The sequence below is a fragment of the Hyperolius riggenbachi genome, chromosome 1 (genome assembly GCF_040937935.1).
Source record: "Hyperolius riggenbachi isolate aHypRig1 chromosome 1, aHypRig1.pri, whole genome shotgun sequence".
Taxonomy (NCBI): Eukaryota; Metazoa; Chordata; class Amphibia; order Anura; family Hyperoliidae; genus Hyperolius; species Hyperolius riggenbachi.
This window is the reverse complement of record NC_090646.1, coordinates 123,326,246-123,344,609: the sequence shown is the minus strand read 5'-3', so window position 1 is coordinate 123,344,609 and position 18,364 is coordinate 123,326,246. Positions and strand designations below refer to the sequence as shown.

Sequence of the window (18,364 nt, the reverse complement as noted above, 5' to 3'; positions counted from 1 at the left end):
TGTTATATATGATGTATTGTCTTGTGTGGCTTTTTGAAAATTTGATAATAAAGAATTGAATGTTAAATATCATTAGATGACCTGATTTCTATAGGCTTAAAAGCTCTCCTATAATGCTACCTAGATACATTTTCCCCTTTAAAGTCCCACCTAGCCTATATCCAAATCTACAGATCGCATAGATATGTTTATTCCCAGTAAAGTTTTCTCTGTTCAGGGTGGGGAGTTCAGGCTCCAGTCCTGGAAGGTATTTATTGCTGTCTAGACGCTGCAGCAGCATTAATCTAATCCCTGCTGTACACAGACTGATAATGGTCTGATCAGCCCTACGACTGATACATCCTGATCAGAATAATGATCCATTCAGTAGATTCAGTACAACACTTGCTGATTTGTTTTTCATGGTTCAGATCAAATCTTATTTCCCCTTATCTGTGCATCCCCCTCCAAACCCAGCTCAGCCCCGGTTCTAAATTTTCTAGCACACTCTACAAAAATATTCACCGATCTGTCAATTGAAATGGTATAAAAGTCATTAACTGATTTTAAGTGTACCTGAATTTAGGATTGCTATTGTAATGAAAAGACTATTCCATATGTTTTGCAGTTTCAGGCGATATCTGCTTTTTTTCACTGTAGCAAAGAGGTTAGAATATCAACAGCACTTAGTTACTGCTTGACCTTGCAGTACCCTTGTAACATAAACACCCTTCTCTCAGAAGAGTTTAGAGGCAGAGATAACCATTTACTGGTGCTAGATGAATCAAGAGTAATAATAAGAATATAGTGTCTGAAACAAGTTTTGAATGTTAATTAGAAACAAGCACTACAGGTAATGTAATTTCCAGAATTGGCAAAAAGTAACAGTTTTTGCCCTTGGCAGAATAATGGTAAAGTGCAGTTGCCCCTGATGCAGAGTAAGGCTGATCGGTGTGCCTGGGCCTAATGAGGACTCTGTTAAACCAGTGTTGCATTACAGTCTCCTACTGGCATGTTCAAATCCATGTCGCATGCTGGTGAGTCATGGGGGTACAGACACTGCTGCGCAAAGCCATGGAGACATTTTACACATAGGACCAAAAAAAAAATAGGCTACATCCCATACGCTTATTTCCCGATTTTCCTAATAATTCACCTGTTTTTGTTTTTGAAATATTTCTCTATAAAAGACAGCCCTTCCTCTAAGCACATTCAAAATCATTTAGAGGAGAGCTCTTACTGACATTCGCGGCACACGGTTGTAGCTGACTTTATTGTCTCAGAGGAACCTGTGTTCCCTGGTGGTGGTGGATGTGTAGTGTGACAACTGCCATGAATGAGACTGTATAACTCAGTAAGATGCTCCTTTGAATGATTTTAGATATTTGCCATTTACAGAAGATTTTTTTTAAAGTAAAAAAGATTGATTTATTTAAGAAAAAAAAAAGTCTCGTTGAAATAAAAAAAAGAAAAAAAAAGTAATTATTGCTTTGAGCAGCCTGCTTTAATTATGCATGGATGATCTGCAGGTAACACAGTCAGCACATTCCCTACAACTAGACTTGCATGACCTCTCTCTGATCTCTGCAGATGAAAATGAGTGGGGCTTTTGTCAATGTATATATGCTACACAGGGTGACCACCAGCAGTCCCATCCCTGCTTGTAACCATCAAGCTGAAACAAGCTAATAAGGTTAATGTGTGACTAGATGATGTATAACATTTGAATCATACTGGTTTTTATGGGAAATGAAGAAGAGTCTCTTAAGGATACCTGACCTGAGGTAAAGGTGCCTATCATGCTGGATCCACATACATCTGTGCAGGGCCGGTTCTAGAAACAATGGGGCCCCTGGGCAAAATTACTTAGGCCCCCCCCCCCCCAATAGACACCCCCCAATCAAAAATCTGCAGTAGGGACCCTTTGTTGTAGCCAAATATTCACCCAAAGACCCCGAGGCAGGGACTGACACCACCTGGCTCAGCCGAAGACTCTGCAGGGGCACCTGGGAACAACAGTTAAGTTGGGGGGGGACATCTTGGGGGCCCCTACAAGCTCTGGGGCCCTAGGGCAATTGCCCCCTTTGCCTCTATGGTAGCGCCTGCCCTGCCTCTGTGAATTGTCTGCTGTTCTCCTCCTTCCCCCCTGTTGCCCGTAGTCACTCCTTGAAAAATCTAATTTTCAAATAAGAAGAAGTAGGCTTACTGTAATGTTTTCTCCTATTACCTTCCCATTTCCTCCTCTTAAAGTGCACCTGAACTCTTGCACAGAACAGAAGAAAAACCTATAGAAATGCACCCTTTATGTATTTAGAGAGTTTAGCCTGTCTGAAGCTGCCTACTCGCCGCCCGCCAGGTTCCTGCGACCTCCCCTTGATGACGGTCGTCAGCAACGCCTCTTCCTGTCGGCGGGTGCGCACGACTTCATGTGACGCTCTACACTGAGAGTGAACGAGACTTCAAGCGATCGCGGTACTTTGTGCAGGAGTCGTCAGGAATCTTGTCGGTCGAAATTGTGATGCTAAGCGGCGTTGCGTGGTCATGCTCCTGTACCCACGTTGCGATATCGCGGAAACGACCGCTCGGCGCTAAAAAAAAAACGGTCGTGGGAAAATCGTGACGTGGGTATTTAGCTTTATTCCCCCTCACCTGAGACTAAGCTTAAGTTGTAATTTGATTCCTGTTGTGCCACGGCAGAGAGGTAATTGGTAAACACTGGATGTTAATATATATCACTTCTATAAAAGCAGGAAGTAGAAACAGTGCAGATTTACTGCAGGATTTGAATCAGCTGTAACAAAGAAATGTTTTCTTTTAAAGGTTATTATGCTGTTACATATCTTTTAGAGCAGAGAGGATGTTCTGAGTTCAGGTCCCCTTTAAGGGGAGTGAATGGGGCGAGGAAAGGGAGGGAATGGGACAGTAATAGGAAGGAACATCGCTGCAAGCCTGCCTCTTCCTGTCTGAAGAATTAACGTTAGCCAAAAATCAAATTTTCAAGGAATGATCATGGGGACTTAGGAAATGAGGAGCGGAACAGAAAACACAGAGGTTTGTGGATCACGGAGGAACATACCTCTGTGCTTATCATAAGTATGTATTACCTGGAGTCAGGTGTGCTTTAAAACCATCTTAGCGGTATGGACGAGCTGAGCTCGTCCATCACCGCCGATGGCTGCCGCTCAGGCCCTGCTGGGCCGATTTTGCTGAAATAAAGAGCAGCACACGCAGCCGGCACTTTGCCAGCCGCGTGTGCTGCCCGATCGCCGCCGCTCTGCGGCGATCCGCCGCGAGCAGCGGCGAAAGAGGGTCCCCCCATCCGCCTGAGCCCTGCGCAGCCGGAACAAATAGTTCCGGCCAGCGCTAAGGGCTGGATCGGAGGCGGCGGACGTCAGGACGTCGGCTGACGTCCATGACGTCACTCCGCTCGTCGCCATGGCGACAGGAGAAGCCAAACACGGAAGGCTGCTCATTGCGGCCTTCCGTGTTAATTTTGGCCGCCAGAGGCGATCAGAAGAACGCCTCCGGAGCGCCATCTAGTGGGCTTTCACGCAGCCAACTTTCAGTTGGCTGCATGAAATAGTTTTTTTTTTATTTACAAAAAACCCTCATGCAGCCGCCCTGGAGATCTTAATAGAACGCCAGGGTGGTTAATCCTACACAGCCCCACAATCTGGCACCACACTCCTGTTCCTTTCACCTGCAAACCAATGAGAGCACTTAATTTATCAATATTGTAATTTCATTGGTTGGTGAGAAGGAGGAAGAGACAGAGCTTCAAGGCACTGAAGAGAAAACCCGTATTCAGAATTTGCAGTCTGTTATGTGTAGAATAATGTATGGTAATGTATTAATCAGGCATTCTATTTCTGTAACTGTCATCATTTCATTCCACCATACTCATTTTCCCGCAACAAGGAACAATAATCTATACATGGATATCCCCCCTTGCCAGCATTACTTCATGTCACTTTAATTGTTATGTATTGAACACATGCACAGCTAGAATCATTACTGTTCCTATAAAGAGCACATACACATCATTGTCAATTAGCAGATATTCATTGTGTTCCGAGACATACGCTCATTCTAACCGCGCAGCTAGTAATCCGCAGCCAAGGACAGTTAGGTAGTAAGATGTAATTCTGATAAATGAATGTACTTCTGACCTAAGGCCCAAACGGATGTGTAAAAATGTTATCCCAAAATTATCCTTGGTGCTTGTTTTGGGCTGCGGTCTTGCTGTTAGGACCTACTTGACTAATTAGTGGAGGACAAGTGGGAGGTTCCTTGCTGAGGAAACCGCAATAGTAGAAGAATGGTGGTTGTTTTGGCGGCTTAGTCATTCTACACAGCTAACTGATGAACAACATTGTGGGACAGCAGTAATTTGCTAGTCGATACAAAAGTCATGATTGCCCCCACCTGCGCCTCTCTGTTCTAAACTGTAATAGGGAACACACCTCAATTTGCCTCTGTAGTTTGTATTTTGTAAACTGCCAATCATCCTCTGGTTATGTATTTTTCACCAATACAATTAAACCTGTAAAATTGTAATGTCTATTATGAAAGTTAGGGGTTACTGCAAGGCCCCTAGTTAAATTACTTTGAGCCGTTGTGTAGATTGATCAAGTGTTGCATATATTACCAACCATACAAACACGTTTCATACAGTATAACACGTTCTAGCTAATAAGAGTATAATTTGCTTTCATTTAGATCAGTGAGACAGACATCCCTGAATTAAATCACAGCTGGGAACCTACCCTGCTGGACTACCCTTCCTTCCATGATACCACCACCACATTACTTTTCTATAGACTGCTGGCATAGCTGGAATCAGCCGTATGTACTGAAGTACCAAGAATTAAATGGCATTAGTTTTAATGACATTGTTTCTGGAAAGTGTTTTGCATCACTTTAGTACCAGAATTATGCCAACTGTGGCATCGGTGCTTGCGTCTGCTTTCATTTTTCTAAAGGCAATTGAATGATTACAAAAGGAGATTATTAAACATATTTACATATTTTTTCTCCTCAGAAATGGCCCTCAGTCAGATGAAGAGGACTCATCCAGCATCAACAGTGATCCTGAAGCCAAGGTTAGACACATGATATGACTATGACATTTCCCCATTCACTAGAACTGTGTGCATGACTGAAGCTCATTATGCTTGTAGCACTAGTTATGAGGTATAATGAAGTACCATGGTGACATGATGGAAAAAGAAACAGTAATGAAAATATTTATTTGGCCTAGTACGGAATCTAGTACACCTGTGCCTTGGAGACATGTACTGAACGTCTGTGTAAATAGTCCTGTGCAATGCCATTGATAAAACTGAAAACATGTAAAGTTTAAATATCAATTGTACAGTTTTTAGTGCAGGTGTTTTTCAACATTCCTTTTTGAAACACAGCGTTAATCAAATACCCCTAGTATGGAAAAGATTTTCTCAAATACCCCTTGACACAGATATATAAAATAATATGACATGGTATTTGTTTCTAAATAATTTTTAAGTGTTTGCGATTGTTTTTAATTAGCTAAAATACTAATTTGGTGTTGTTTATATAGAATTTTATCATTTTATGAAACTCTCAATTTGTTAAACAGTACTTTATTAACATTATCAAGCCCAAGTACCCCCTGGATCCATCAGAAATACCCCCCGGGTATGCATACCACCTGTTGAGAACCTAGGCTATAGATAATTCATATAAAAAAATAAACAAGATCACTGCTCCATGAATTAAAATTGTATTGCCCTTATCCTATTTTCATCAGACAGCAGGTACACATCCCTGCCACTAGAGGATGCTGCTCAAAAATATGGAAAGAGGCTTTATGAATAAGTCTATTAATTTTTTAGTACCAGATCAAACGTCCATTTCGTTTTGTCATCATGATTCACGACCAGGGTTCAAATCCCAGCTCAAGCCAGTATGTAAAAGGAGTCTTTGGCAAGGCTCCCTAATGATCCTGGTCGCCCATTGAACGGGCCCTACGTGGCTGCAGCCCTGAAGCGCTTTAAAGTGAACCTCCGGACTAAAAATCGACTCAGCAGCACTGAAAAGGCCTGGTGTTTCTTTAACTGTTTCACAGCATCAGAACTTTGTTTCTCTTATACAAGCCTCATTTTTAGCTGCACAGAAGAAAACTGCCCGGGCTTTTTTTCCCCTGATGCTGTGCAAAGCATGATGGGATTTCTGATTTTGTTGTTCTCGTTCTGCTGTTTTGGTGCAATTTTTTTTTTTACATTTTGAATTTGACATTTGAAGCCTAGCATGTGCAGCTGGGAGGGGTAATCAGGACACAGGATAGTTGGAACTGTGTCTCCTGCTCCTTGTCACCTCCTTTCAACCAAAAAGATGGCTGCCCCCATGACAAAGATGGCAGCCCCCATGAATCACAAACATTTGCCTGTTCTTTTAAAACAGGGTGGGTAAGAGATTATATTACCTATCTATTCTAATTAACATAACTAATGTAACTTGATGCCAGTATGTTTGTTTAGGCTGAAGTTCCCCTTTAAGTCCGCCAGGAGAAAAGAGCAATATAAATGTTATTTGTCTTGTAGCTCCACCTCTTGTATAATTATATTGCCATGAAGAAGAAATATATGTATATATATATATATATATATATATATATATATATATATATATATATATATATATATATATATATATATATATATATATATATAATTTTTTAAATTCCAAACTTTTTTTTTTTTTTTTTTCAAAACGCCCCTAATAGTGCCATAAGTACCTTTTCTCTGAGGAAATCTGATAAGTTCATCTGGTTTTTTACATTGGACACAGAGAGTATCCGGAGAGTATGTGCTGCTACATTGTACACATGAGACCCAAACAGATTTTATATGCATATGAATGCCAAAGACAAATACTGCTGCCAGTTGCACTAAATCCTATTTTAGCTGTCCCTTTTTCACTTTAGTGAATAAAAAATATATTGTCTTTGCATACAGGCCTTCCTTGAATATATCATTTGTTTCACTTAAAATATTTGCTAAACTGCTTAATTAGCAGGCAGTTGTTTCGCCTTGCAAATAACGCAAATTAGAGTGATGTGCTTTATAAAATACACATTTTCTTATTAACACAACTTTGTAGAAGTAATATTGATTTTGTCATGTAACATGCTCACATTTTATAGGTTGCTTTTTATTTCATCAGGTCAGCAAAACAGCAACTGCAGCTGACCTGAAGGAGTAAAAATGATTTTCATCACCCATTAAAAAATGTAGCTGCTATGCCTTTCCTTCCATATACATCCAGCACAGATTGTTCCTGCCACCTTGTGGCTAATCGCTGTAACTGAACTCTATACACAGACCTCAATGACGTTTCATTGGATTGGGCTTTAAATCTGATTCTCTTTTGTTTTCTCTTTAAAACGTTTTGTGCTTTGGTAGTAATTAGATGCTGAAGATTTTATTGTTTTTCAAAATGTTTAGTAGATGGCCTCACTGCCTCACCAGAATATGAAATATATAAAATTCTACCTTTACAGTTACAGAAATAATTGATCAGGCAGGTTTATCATTAGCAGTGAAAGCCACAGACAATAGAAAGTATTGTGGCTACAGCAAAGTCCCGCTATCCGGAACTCAGGCAACCGGAAGTCAGAACTAACCGGCATGCCTGAGTGGATAACGGGGACTGATTTCTGGTGGTTTTGCGTGTCCAGTGCGTCTTCTAGTTTTCCGGTCGCTCCTAGCGGCTTTCCGGCATCCATGTCGCATGACACGCCGGGAGCCGTGCCTGAGGACCTCAGAAAGCCGCTACAGGCGACAGGAAGGTTAGAAGAAGGTGCTAGGCACTTGGTGAATATTGTATTTAGCACAGGCAGGGCCGGCACTACCATATGGGCAATGGGGGCAATCCATAGGGGGCCCCCAAGTGTCTGCCACCACTTCACTAAATGATCTCCTTCAACCCCACCCACCTACACACACACACACACACACACACACACACACACACACAGAGAGAGAGCATTGCGAGACAGTGGTGACAGGCACACACTCACCTCGCCCGAGTTCCAGGCATTGCAGGTCCGTCTGTCTTCTCTAGTGTTGCTGCTCTGCACTTCCGCCTTCTCTGTTTGGGCTCTAGTGCCTGTTGTGAGAAGCAGGAAGTGAAGAGCAACTGCACTACAGAGAAGACACATGGGACTTCCAGCGACTGGAATTCAGAGGATGGATGAGTCTGCCTGTCACTACTGCCTCGGCTACTTTTGCCCCAGGGCCCCAGTGCAGCTATTACCAACTCTGAGTACAGGGGTACTGGGGTTATTGCTTTTTTTTTTTTTTTTTTTTTTTTTTTTGGCAATCCCGCGGGCAATCCCTGCGGGCACCAGATACTGGAAACTCTGCTGTAGTACGAAATACTCATCATTAATGGCAGGGAGCAGACCCATTAAATTAGTTTTTCAGATTTGGTCAATGTTATACAAGTATTGATCTTAATTAGCTGAGCTATCCTGAAATGCCCTAGACCATAGCCGCTGCCAATCAGCAAGTAGGGATGAGCAAGGGATTCCAGAAATTATGTTTTTGGTGGTACACATCCTAAAGGACACCTAAAGCATCTGTTATATGGCCCATCCTGGAGGTATATATGTAGTTTTAGTTTCCATTTTCTACATAAAGTCAATTCCTTCTGCTATTCTATTTACATTTATAAAATGTATTTGATTTGTAACAGTATTTTCTTACAACAGGTATACTTCCATGGACACGCCCCCATGAGGTCATTGGCTGCCTCTTCTGATGAATAATAAACTAAAATGAGTGAGAAGTGGGGCTGACTCATTGTTCTATAGACTTACCCATCTTATATCACTCTCCCATCATCCACAATAAAGGCGCAATAAGTGCATATCCATGGGAGTATACCTGTGGTATGTAAATCAGGTCTGCCATAAGGTCCGCCTCTGTCGTTGCCATTGATGCCTTGGTGGTACAATATGCAGTGATTTTTTTGACTTTGCAAGAGCCAATGACATGAGGTGTGCGTCTCTGTGGATGGGACAATGTGTGTTGTGGAGAATTTTCCCATCAGGTCTGCCACCTCATAAGCTCTTTGCTGATTGGCTAATGGGTGGGGACTTTTTGGTATATGTATAATAGTTCTGCCTTTTTTACTGGAACTTCTGCTCTGAAGAAGGCAGAAGTGTAAGAAGATGGACTGCATGGGAAGGGAGGTGGTAGCTTAGGTGAGTTAACCCCCGCATATACAGCCTGCTCCTCCTGCTCACTCTGGAACTTTTTGTGCCATCGTTCTTGTTCATTCTTACAGAAGGGACCAACAGCATTGCACCCTATGTGAACGTTCCATAGAAATATCATTGCATTGTGTTGGATGTGAGGACATTAACCATTGCAATGAAACACAACAGATTTAGTGTGAAAGGTCCAAAGTGTACCAAATCAGAGGAGGGTCCGTAACAATGTATGAGGAACCTGGAGTTCCCCTTTAATTTCATGCTACCAATGTTGATGAATAACAGGGCTGTATGGACTTGATGCTAAATATTTATTTAACATGGCTGTGTCCAGAGTAAAGAGTTATACAGACAGATTAGGCATCGCATGATAATTTATCTAACCACTGACTTTTCTTGCATATCTTATTGCTTTTTTGGGAGCAGTTTCCATTTTATAGTATAGTTTGTCAAGAGAATGGAATGTGTATGTGAGGATCGCCTTTCTTTATTGGTTACATTTTACTGTTTCTATAGAATGGAAGAAGTGCTGCTCTGAATGAAATATTGTGCTCATTGACATTAAGAAATGGTTCAGGCAGTAAGATGCTGGGTAAAGCATTACATTTGGAGCAACTAATCTACTCATTTACTAACACCCTCTAGCATGTAATTAAACTGACTCATCCACAGCCCTGTTGCATTGCTAACTCGAATCAATGTAATGTGAAGCAGGCTAACGAGAAACCTGGCACTGAGTGAAGAAAAGATGTCATTTTCATTTGTGAAAATAGGGAAGCTGTTTTCATAATGTTAAACGTTTTGTCATTGAGAAGTCTACACTAACTACAATGGGGAACAGTGGGGGTGTAGTCAGGGCTGGATTTACCATAAGGCACTGTAGGCACATGCCTACAGGCGCCTGATGATGGAAAGGCGGCTCACTCCACTCCCCAAGCGCCTCCCTCCCTCCTTCCCTATGCAGAGCCCTGATGAGAGTGTAACCCAGCTCTCGGCATTCCACTGACAACATCTCCCTTCAGTTGGGGGCACCTCTAGCTACTTAATACTGAGGTTCCTCTACCTACCTAATACTTGAGGGCACCTCTAGCTACTTAATACTGAGGTTCCTCTAGCTACCTAATACTTGGGGGCACCTCTAGCTACTTAATACTGAGGTTCCTCTAGCTACCTAATACTTGGGGGAACCTCTAGCTACTTAATACTGAGGTTCCTCTACCTACCTAATACTTGAGGGCACCTCTAGCTACTTAATATTGAGGGAATTTCTGGCTACCTAATACTAAGGGCCCATGAAGCTACCTATGACGGGAAAGAAAAGTAAGGGAGAAGGGACAGCTGGACCAGCCAGGACACTTGCTGTACGGTTCGGCGGGCGTTTGTGGGTTTATGGAGGGTGAAGTCTTAAGGTGCCAGGACATTTGTGCCTATAGGCTCCTGTGAGGTAAGTCCGGGCCTGGGTGTAGTAAACATTAGTAAAGTGATACCTGGTTAGGATCCTCATTGTTATTTATTTGGCACATGAGTGCAGCCAGAATTGGAGATGCTGGGATTGGATCTTTATGGCGTAGCATTGCAATATTTACTTATTTTCTAATATGGCATTAACAGCATAATGAGTAAATATCACTGTGCCATGCCATGGGCATGTAATCCTTGCATATGAGTCCAGTTCTTAGATGTGATTGTGGCAATCACATCTGCTGCGTGAGCGCCATACATAAATGCCTGTGCATGAAAAGGATTGCCATAGGGAACATCTGACACCACCCCATACAGAAACACTGTGTAAATTCTACATAGATGAACTTTCATAAAGTATTTAGGGTTGTAGCCCACATTCCATTAAGTCTTGCATACTTAACACACAATCGGCCCCCTTTTCACCAAAAATGTGCCACAATGTCCATAGCAATTTTCATTGTAAAACTGAAGGCGGTTTTAGTGGCAATTCGCGGTGGGTATTAAAAACCTGAATACAGGCTAAATGCACAGGAAATGCAGCTTGCAGTTCATTAGCAATTGAGCAAAGGAAGCCCAGAGGTGGAAAATGGGCACATGTTAATAGTGGTGCCTTTGCGGTCAGCAAATCGCAATGATCTGAAAAACGCAGTCTCAAATGTGGCCGGTGGAAAAGATTATCTGCATTACAATAAAAAAACAACGTATCTATATGTTGAAATGGGACACATTAAGTAAAGCTATGTACACGTTTAATAAATCATTTGAAACAAACTACTACGGTAAGAAAATGATAAATTGTTCCAATATTGTTGCAAAATATGCACTAAATGATCTCAAAAACACACAGACCACAATTATAATCCACATAGAGTTTACGTTACGTCGTAGACCAATCCATCCTGGCCGATCTGCGATAATCTGTGTAAAGCTGGCCACTAATGATACAATCTTTTTCATCCAATCTTACCATTTCTATGTAATATAAGGTAACTGCCTGAAGTATCCATTCAGTATATTCACACAATTTACCCTTCTACTACATAGATTTGGTAAGATTGGATGAAAAAGATTGGATCATTAGTGGCCACCCTAACGGTTCCCATACCGGGTACAATAAAAACATTACATTTTCCTGTTTATTTGACCAAAACGATCGAATTGAAAATAATCCTTTTTTTCGATCAAGAAAAATAACAATTATCTTTGTGCATGATTGGTCACGTACTCTACTCAGATTGAGCTACTGCTAATAATTCCATCAGTAGACCATTGTTGTGCCATCGTTGAATTCAAATTTGCCATGTTGTCATCAAACATCGTTCGCTCGCCAGGAATCATTAATTTTCAAATGATGGTGGCATAGCATGTGCGCATAGCTTCAGTATAAGTCCTCATCTCTGATAGAATTCTATACAAAAAAAAAACATTAGAAGGTGAGTAACTCTCTGCCCGCCCACCGCGCCTCTTTGCCACCGCTATTCTGGAGAGGAAGAGAGAAGAAGGAGGGCACCCAGGTGAGGGGAGGGGGTTCTGGCCCAACTCACCGCCGCTGTCCCCACTGCCCCTCCTTCTTCCCCTCCTTGCTGCTCTGCTGCTGTAGGGGCCGGGGGGCTTGGTGACACTCCCTTGACTGTCAGTCAACCGGTGCGCCACGTCCCCCTGCGCCCTATGATAGGAACGCCTCTGGTTCTTTGTACCTCGTACAGTAATTTTAAATCGAATAGAAAGTGATTCTGAGAGTCATACAAATTGGCATTGATCAGTCAGTGGAACCTCACAGCCACTGGTTTTTCCCCTCTGATACACAACCTGCAGGGATGAGAGGGATTAAAGAGGCTTTGTTGACTGCTGACTACACTTTGTAAACATACGAACACATTGGATAGCCACTAGTTCTTCAGTTCAAATCTTGGCTAAGCAGGATATAATGGTATCTTGCCTGGTGATCACCTGGAGTCAGTTTGCAGTCCTTTGGCTTATTAATTCAGGTCCTTTAAATTGACCCTTTAGCGCACAGGTGTACCTAACTCCAGTCCTAGAGGAGCATACCCAGGGCCGGGCTGAGTCAGAGGTAAGAAAGGCTCCAGCCTCAGGGTGCAGTGTAGGAGCGTGTGCACAACTCACTCAGCTATCATTATCCTATTGTGCTTACAGCAGAGAGAAATAGGAAAAGGGGATACATGGCAGTGACAGCAAGCCAGATAACTAAAGATTAAGGTGTTTGGGGGGGCTGGGGCTCCTCTTAGTCTATTAGCAATCAGTGTGTGATGGCTGAGGTGGGAGTGATGGAGGGGCGCACTTTGGTGTCTCAGCCTTGGGTGCTGGAAGACCTTGTCCCAGCTCTGAGCATACCCATGCCAGCATTTAGAATGGACTGAGAAATGTAGAAGTGTTTTCTGCTTGATGTACCACACCATTCCTGATTCCATCCTATCAATTAATTTGAGCTTTGCTAAAAATGTGTGAGGACCCCCGGCCCTTAAGGACTGGAGTTCGACATCCCTGCTTTAGCGAGAGGGTTGTGAAGACGTCCTTATTTTGTATGTTCTCCCTGGCTTTGCGTACGTTTTTTCTCCATGGACTACAGTTTATTCTCACATCACAAAAACATAGTAAGTTAATTGGTTCCCCCAAATTGGCCTTAGACTATGATAGGGGCATCACACTATTATTATGGTAGGCATTAGATTGTGAGATCCTTGAGGGACAGTCAGTGAAATGACTGCGTGCTTAAGTGTTTACAGTATGTCAGGGCTATGTAAATAGACCATAATAATAATGATGATAATGTGCTGTGTATGATGATGTATTTTCAGGGTTGGTGGTGTGACATGATGCCCAGCAGCACAGTCTGTGGCAGTGACAGAGACTGCAGTGCTTAAATATTGGCTGCTTGCAGCAAGAACTGGCAGCATGCCATACACTTCCAGCCACCAAGGGAACTGCAGATAAATAATGCAGTATCTGCCATGTTCCAGACTTAAGTAAACTGATTTGTTATATTACAGTGCAGGGTAAGGAATTATTATGTTTCTCTATTTTCTGTTGAGGCATGTTAGAGGGATCACAATATTATGAGTTAAAGTGGAACTCCGTTCTAACAACAGTAGTTCTCCCTGTGATAAGCGGCTCTGATAACTGTAAAGCAGAAATTGTGCCTGGGTGAGCTCCTCTGTCATCCTCTATCCACTCCTGCACTAAAATGAAAGCGATAGCAATGCAAGTCTGTTTGGAGCAGAGGCTGTGGTGATGCGGTCTTCAGTGGTGTCGGGATAGATTAAGGGTGTAAGGGATGAGTATCTGTGGCTATTTTAGGGGCAGGTTACCTGGTAAACTGACACCTGACCTGAGTTAAGGTGAGATATGTTCTCGATGGATCCACATACATCTGTGCATAGTTCGTTCCTCTCCTCATTCCTCGCGACTCCCATAATAACTCCTTGAAAAATTTGGCTAAAGTAAAATTTACAGACAGGAAAAGCCAGACTTACTGCGATGTTCTCCCCTATCACACTCCATTCTCTCCTCTTCCCCGCCCAATTTCCTACTGTTAAAGGACTTCGCAGGAGAAATGAAAAATGTCCCGCACAGGTGACGAAGAGTTGACCCCGCCGACAGATTGCCATCATTGTGGGCGGCCAGCAGGGACACTGCAGAGGACCAGGGCTGCGGTGAGGGACTGAGACTTCTACTCAGAGCTGAAAAAAGCACGGGGTGAGTAAAACATAGATTTTTAATTTCACCTCTGAAGTCCTTTAAGAGGATGGAATTGGTTGTTGATAGGAGGGAACATCGCTGCAAGAGTGGCTCTCTTTCTGTCTGAAAATTTTACTTTAGCTGTAAGTCAGATTTTTCAGGGACTGGATACACATCTTCGAGACGGATGTTTCACTCCAGTGAAAATGGGCCTTACTCAATACAGGGATCAGCTCATATTGTGCCTGTGCACAGGGCCAAGGCAAAGGCTCAGGAGGCACTAACCTCTTGGTGCAAAACCCTGAGGGCTCCCCACCCAGCCATATGCAGAGTAGTGGTGCGCACGGAGCAAGCTGGAATAGTTATCTGTCTTGGTGCTTCCAGGATCCTTCTTCACCCTATCGTACAATCACAGCATCACCTTTCTGACTCCCTCTAGTGGTGCCTCTCATTACGTGCGCCACTGGAGAAGTCAGAGAGGGGATGCTGCAACTGTGTGACAGGTTGAAGAGGGATCCCTGCGGTGCCGAGATGTGCTGACATAGGTATTTCAGATCACTCAGTGTGCACCGCTTACTCTGCATATGGGTAGGGGGCTACCTAATTTTGGGGGCACATTTGTCTATATTGGGTAGGGGTCACATCTGGCTATACTGGGGAGGGGGCTACCTAATACAGGGGGCACATCTGGATAAACTGTGGATGGGGGTTACCTAATACGGACAAGACAAATAACATTTATATTGCGCTTTTCTCCTGGAGGACTCAAAGCGCTTGAGCTGCAGCCACTATAGGTGCTCTATAGGCAGTAGCAGTGTTAGGGAGTCTTGCCCAAGATCTCCTACTGAATTCGTGCTGGCTTACTGAACAGGAAGATCCAACCACTGCAGGGGGCACATCTAGCTATACTGGGGGGCTACATAATACTGAGGACACATCTAACTATTTATATTGGGCAGGTGGGCTACCTAATAGTGGGGGCATATCTGGCTATCTAAACTAAGGAGGACCTAATACTGGTAGCATATCTGACTATATTGGGGGGGTTACCTAATACTGGGGGCACGTAAGACTATCTGAATCGAGCAGGAGGACTTCGAATACTGGGGGCACAGTTGCTACCTCTGTTAAGGTGGGCACAATTTGTGGGGAGGGGATGGATGGGGGGGTGGAGCGCACATTGGAACTTGTAGAGCCTGTGTATATGGTGTTTTTGCATCCTCCTCCTCCTCATTTGTTCAGTTGATTCCGACTCTGTGTGACCATATATACTTCTACATGATGTCTCTGTTGATCACTGCTTCTTTCAGCTGGGTATAGGCATGTTCATAGCTTCACATATGCTGTCTATCCATCTTAGCCTCTTTCGTTCTCTTCTTCTTTTACCCTCAATTTTTCCTAGCATCAGGGATTTCTCCAAAGAATGCGGTCTTCTCATTATGTTTTTGGATACAGCGTGGTAAAATAATATATCACTAGCCTGCAAGCTCCATATTCTGACACCTGGGGTTAGCATAACAGTGATCCTTTACTATACTCCGAGTGCCAGAACAGACCCTATTGTGTAAGGCTTGTTCCTATAATCTAGGGTGCCAGAAAATACAATCTACAATAATATTATTTTGATGCTTATGGGCACATAAAATGAACTGTCCCTGCACTAAAAACTCAAGCTGCTAGCATAATATTGCCCCTGTTTAACTCTCTAGTAAGGCCACATCTGTAATATGGAATTCAGTTCTGGGCACCACATTACAAAAAAGATATTGCAGTTTTAGAGCAGGTGCAGAGACGAGCTACAAAATTGATACGTGGGATGGAAGGTCTCTCGCTTACCAAGAAAGGTTAGATAAACTGGGTTTATTTAGTCTAGAGAAAAGACGCCTTAGAGGAGATCTAATTAACATGTATAAATACATTAGAGGGCAATATAATAGCTTGGCGGATGAGCTTTTTGTCCCTAGGCCTTCTCAAAGGACTAGAGGACATGATCTGCGCATGGAGGAAAAACGTTTTAGCCATTTATTTAGGAAAGGGTTCTTTACAGTAAGAGTGATTAAGATGTGGAATGCATTGCCACAGAAAGTCGTTATGGCAAACTCTATACCTGCATTTAAAGGGGGCTTAGATGCTTTCCTTGCGTTGAACAACATCCATGGCTACAATTACTAGGTTATGCCTAATGATGTTGATCCAGGGATTTTATCTGATTGCCATCTGGAGTCGGGAAGGAATTTTTCCCTTTTGGGGCTAATTGGACCATGCCTTGTGGGGTTTTTTTCGCCTTCCTCTGGATCAACAGGGATATGTGAGGGAGCAGGCTGGTGTTGTGCTTTGTAGTGGTTGAACTCGATGGACGTATGTCTTTTTTCAACCAAAATAACTATGTAATTACTAAAATAACTTACATGGCCTTAGAAATTCTCATTTTTTACCCACAAGTCCTGAGAAATTTGCGGTGTAATATACTTAGGAAGTTCTGCGTCTAATCATTTTTGAGCTGGAATATTATGTAGAACTGTGCTATATATGTAACCTTGTATAGCTTCTAGATGCACATATACTGGAAGACATTCCATCACATGGCAAACGTGGGCTGTGGAACAGTAGAATCTGGGTGTGTAGTCTGATGAATCACACTTTCCCCCCCGATTATCTAGCTATCCTGGTCAAAGCTTCTATCCGTGTGTGCCTAGGATCAGGGTATTCCTATGTGTGCAGGAATTTAGGGCTGGTTAACTAATGGAGAAGGACGCTATAGAAACAAAGTAATACTAGCAAACAGAACTGTATTTTTAACAACTGTTACTGGTTCACTTACGTTTTCCTGGATCTTATTCAGGCCATAGTGAGGATTGCTTGAAGGTTAATGTATTTGTGTTTTGTAAGAACTTATTTTAACTCATCGCAGGACAGCTGGGATTTATTAAAGAGGACCTGTAGTAAAAAATAAGGTAATTCATGAAATTGCTTATTATTATTATTTTTTTACAGTATTCATTTACCAATGTAATTCTCTGTATATTGATTTTGGTGTAGCACGGGGGGAGGGGGGCATGGGGAGAGCAGTTTGTGAGTGACAGCTGTATTCGCTTGGTACATTGGGCAGCCGAGAGATGGTGTGGGTGATGTTAGATCACCGCGCTGCTGAGTGCATGTGGGAAGGTGCTATACAATTGATATTGGCATTGATAATCAGGTAGGTATGTATTGATCATTTACCACATCTAATAGCGTATACTTACCATTAGACAGCAGTGTTTGACTTGGGACTCACTAGCTGCACTTTTCTCAGTGCTTGTGATTGGAAAAGCTCTTGCTGAAATAATGCTGTGGGTGTGATCCCACATGAGGGATGTGATTTTAAAAAATTCCCATAGCATTACATTAGCCAGAGCTTTTCAAATCACAAGTGATTACAAAAGCGCTGCTAGTGGGTTCCTGAAGTATTGATAGTAAAGAGTTATGCAGCTCTTTTGGAAATATATAAAATGATCACAAGAGGGCAGCACTGGATTGAATATTGTAATTGAAAATGCTTCTAGTTATGGTCTCCTTACGCTTGTGCAATGAATACAGTATATGCCTCTCTTTTCATGCTAATCCTGCATAAAATCAAATATGAACCAATTTGCTGTGTTATGTAGAATTTAAAAATAATATGGATAACTTCAAGGCGGGTTCACACTGCATTGTTAATGTAATGGTATGTGTGTGTTCTCACTTCTAAAAATCACACATAGTATTGCATTAGGAAAGTGCTTGTTGCGTGAAGCAGCCCTTCAAGTTGGTTGGCTGAGCATCCTGTTGTGCAGTCACTCTTAATGGATACATGAGGCGAATACAATTATTGCAGATGTACTTACCTGGGGCTTCCACCAGCCCATAGAAGCCTCTGTGTCCCTCGCCGCAGCTTCACATTCAGCCACTCTTCTGGGGTCCCCTCCATAGCAGCCACCGATAGTGGGT

General features: G+C 42.6%; 1 protein-coding gene across 19 annotated transcripts in view; it reads left to right on the top strand.

Annotated features, from left to right (window-relative positions):
- APBB2 (amyloid beta precursor protein binding family B member 2) overlaps positions 1-18,364 on the top strand; it is a 487,722-nt gene that overhangs the window by 294,065 nt on the left and 175,293 nt on the right. For all 19 annotated transcript variants that reach the window (XM_068278493.1, XM_068278494.1, XM_068278495.1 and 16 more), the window contains one exon: positions 5,021-5,081. In XM_068278493.1, coding sequence (XP_068134594.1) covers positions 5,021-5,081 — 61 coding nt within the window. The remainder of the gene's footprint in view (positions 1-5,020; positions 5,082-18,364) is intronic.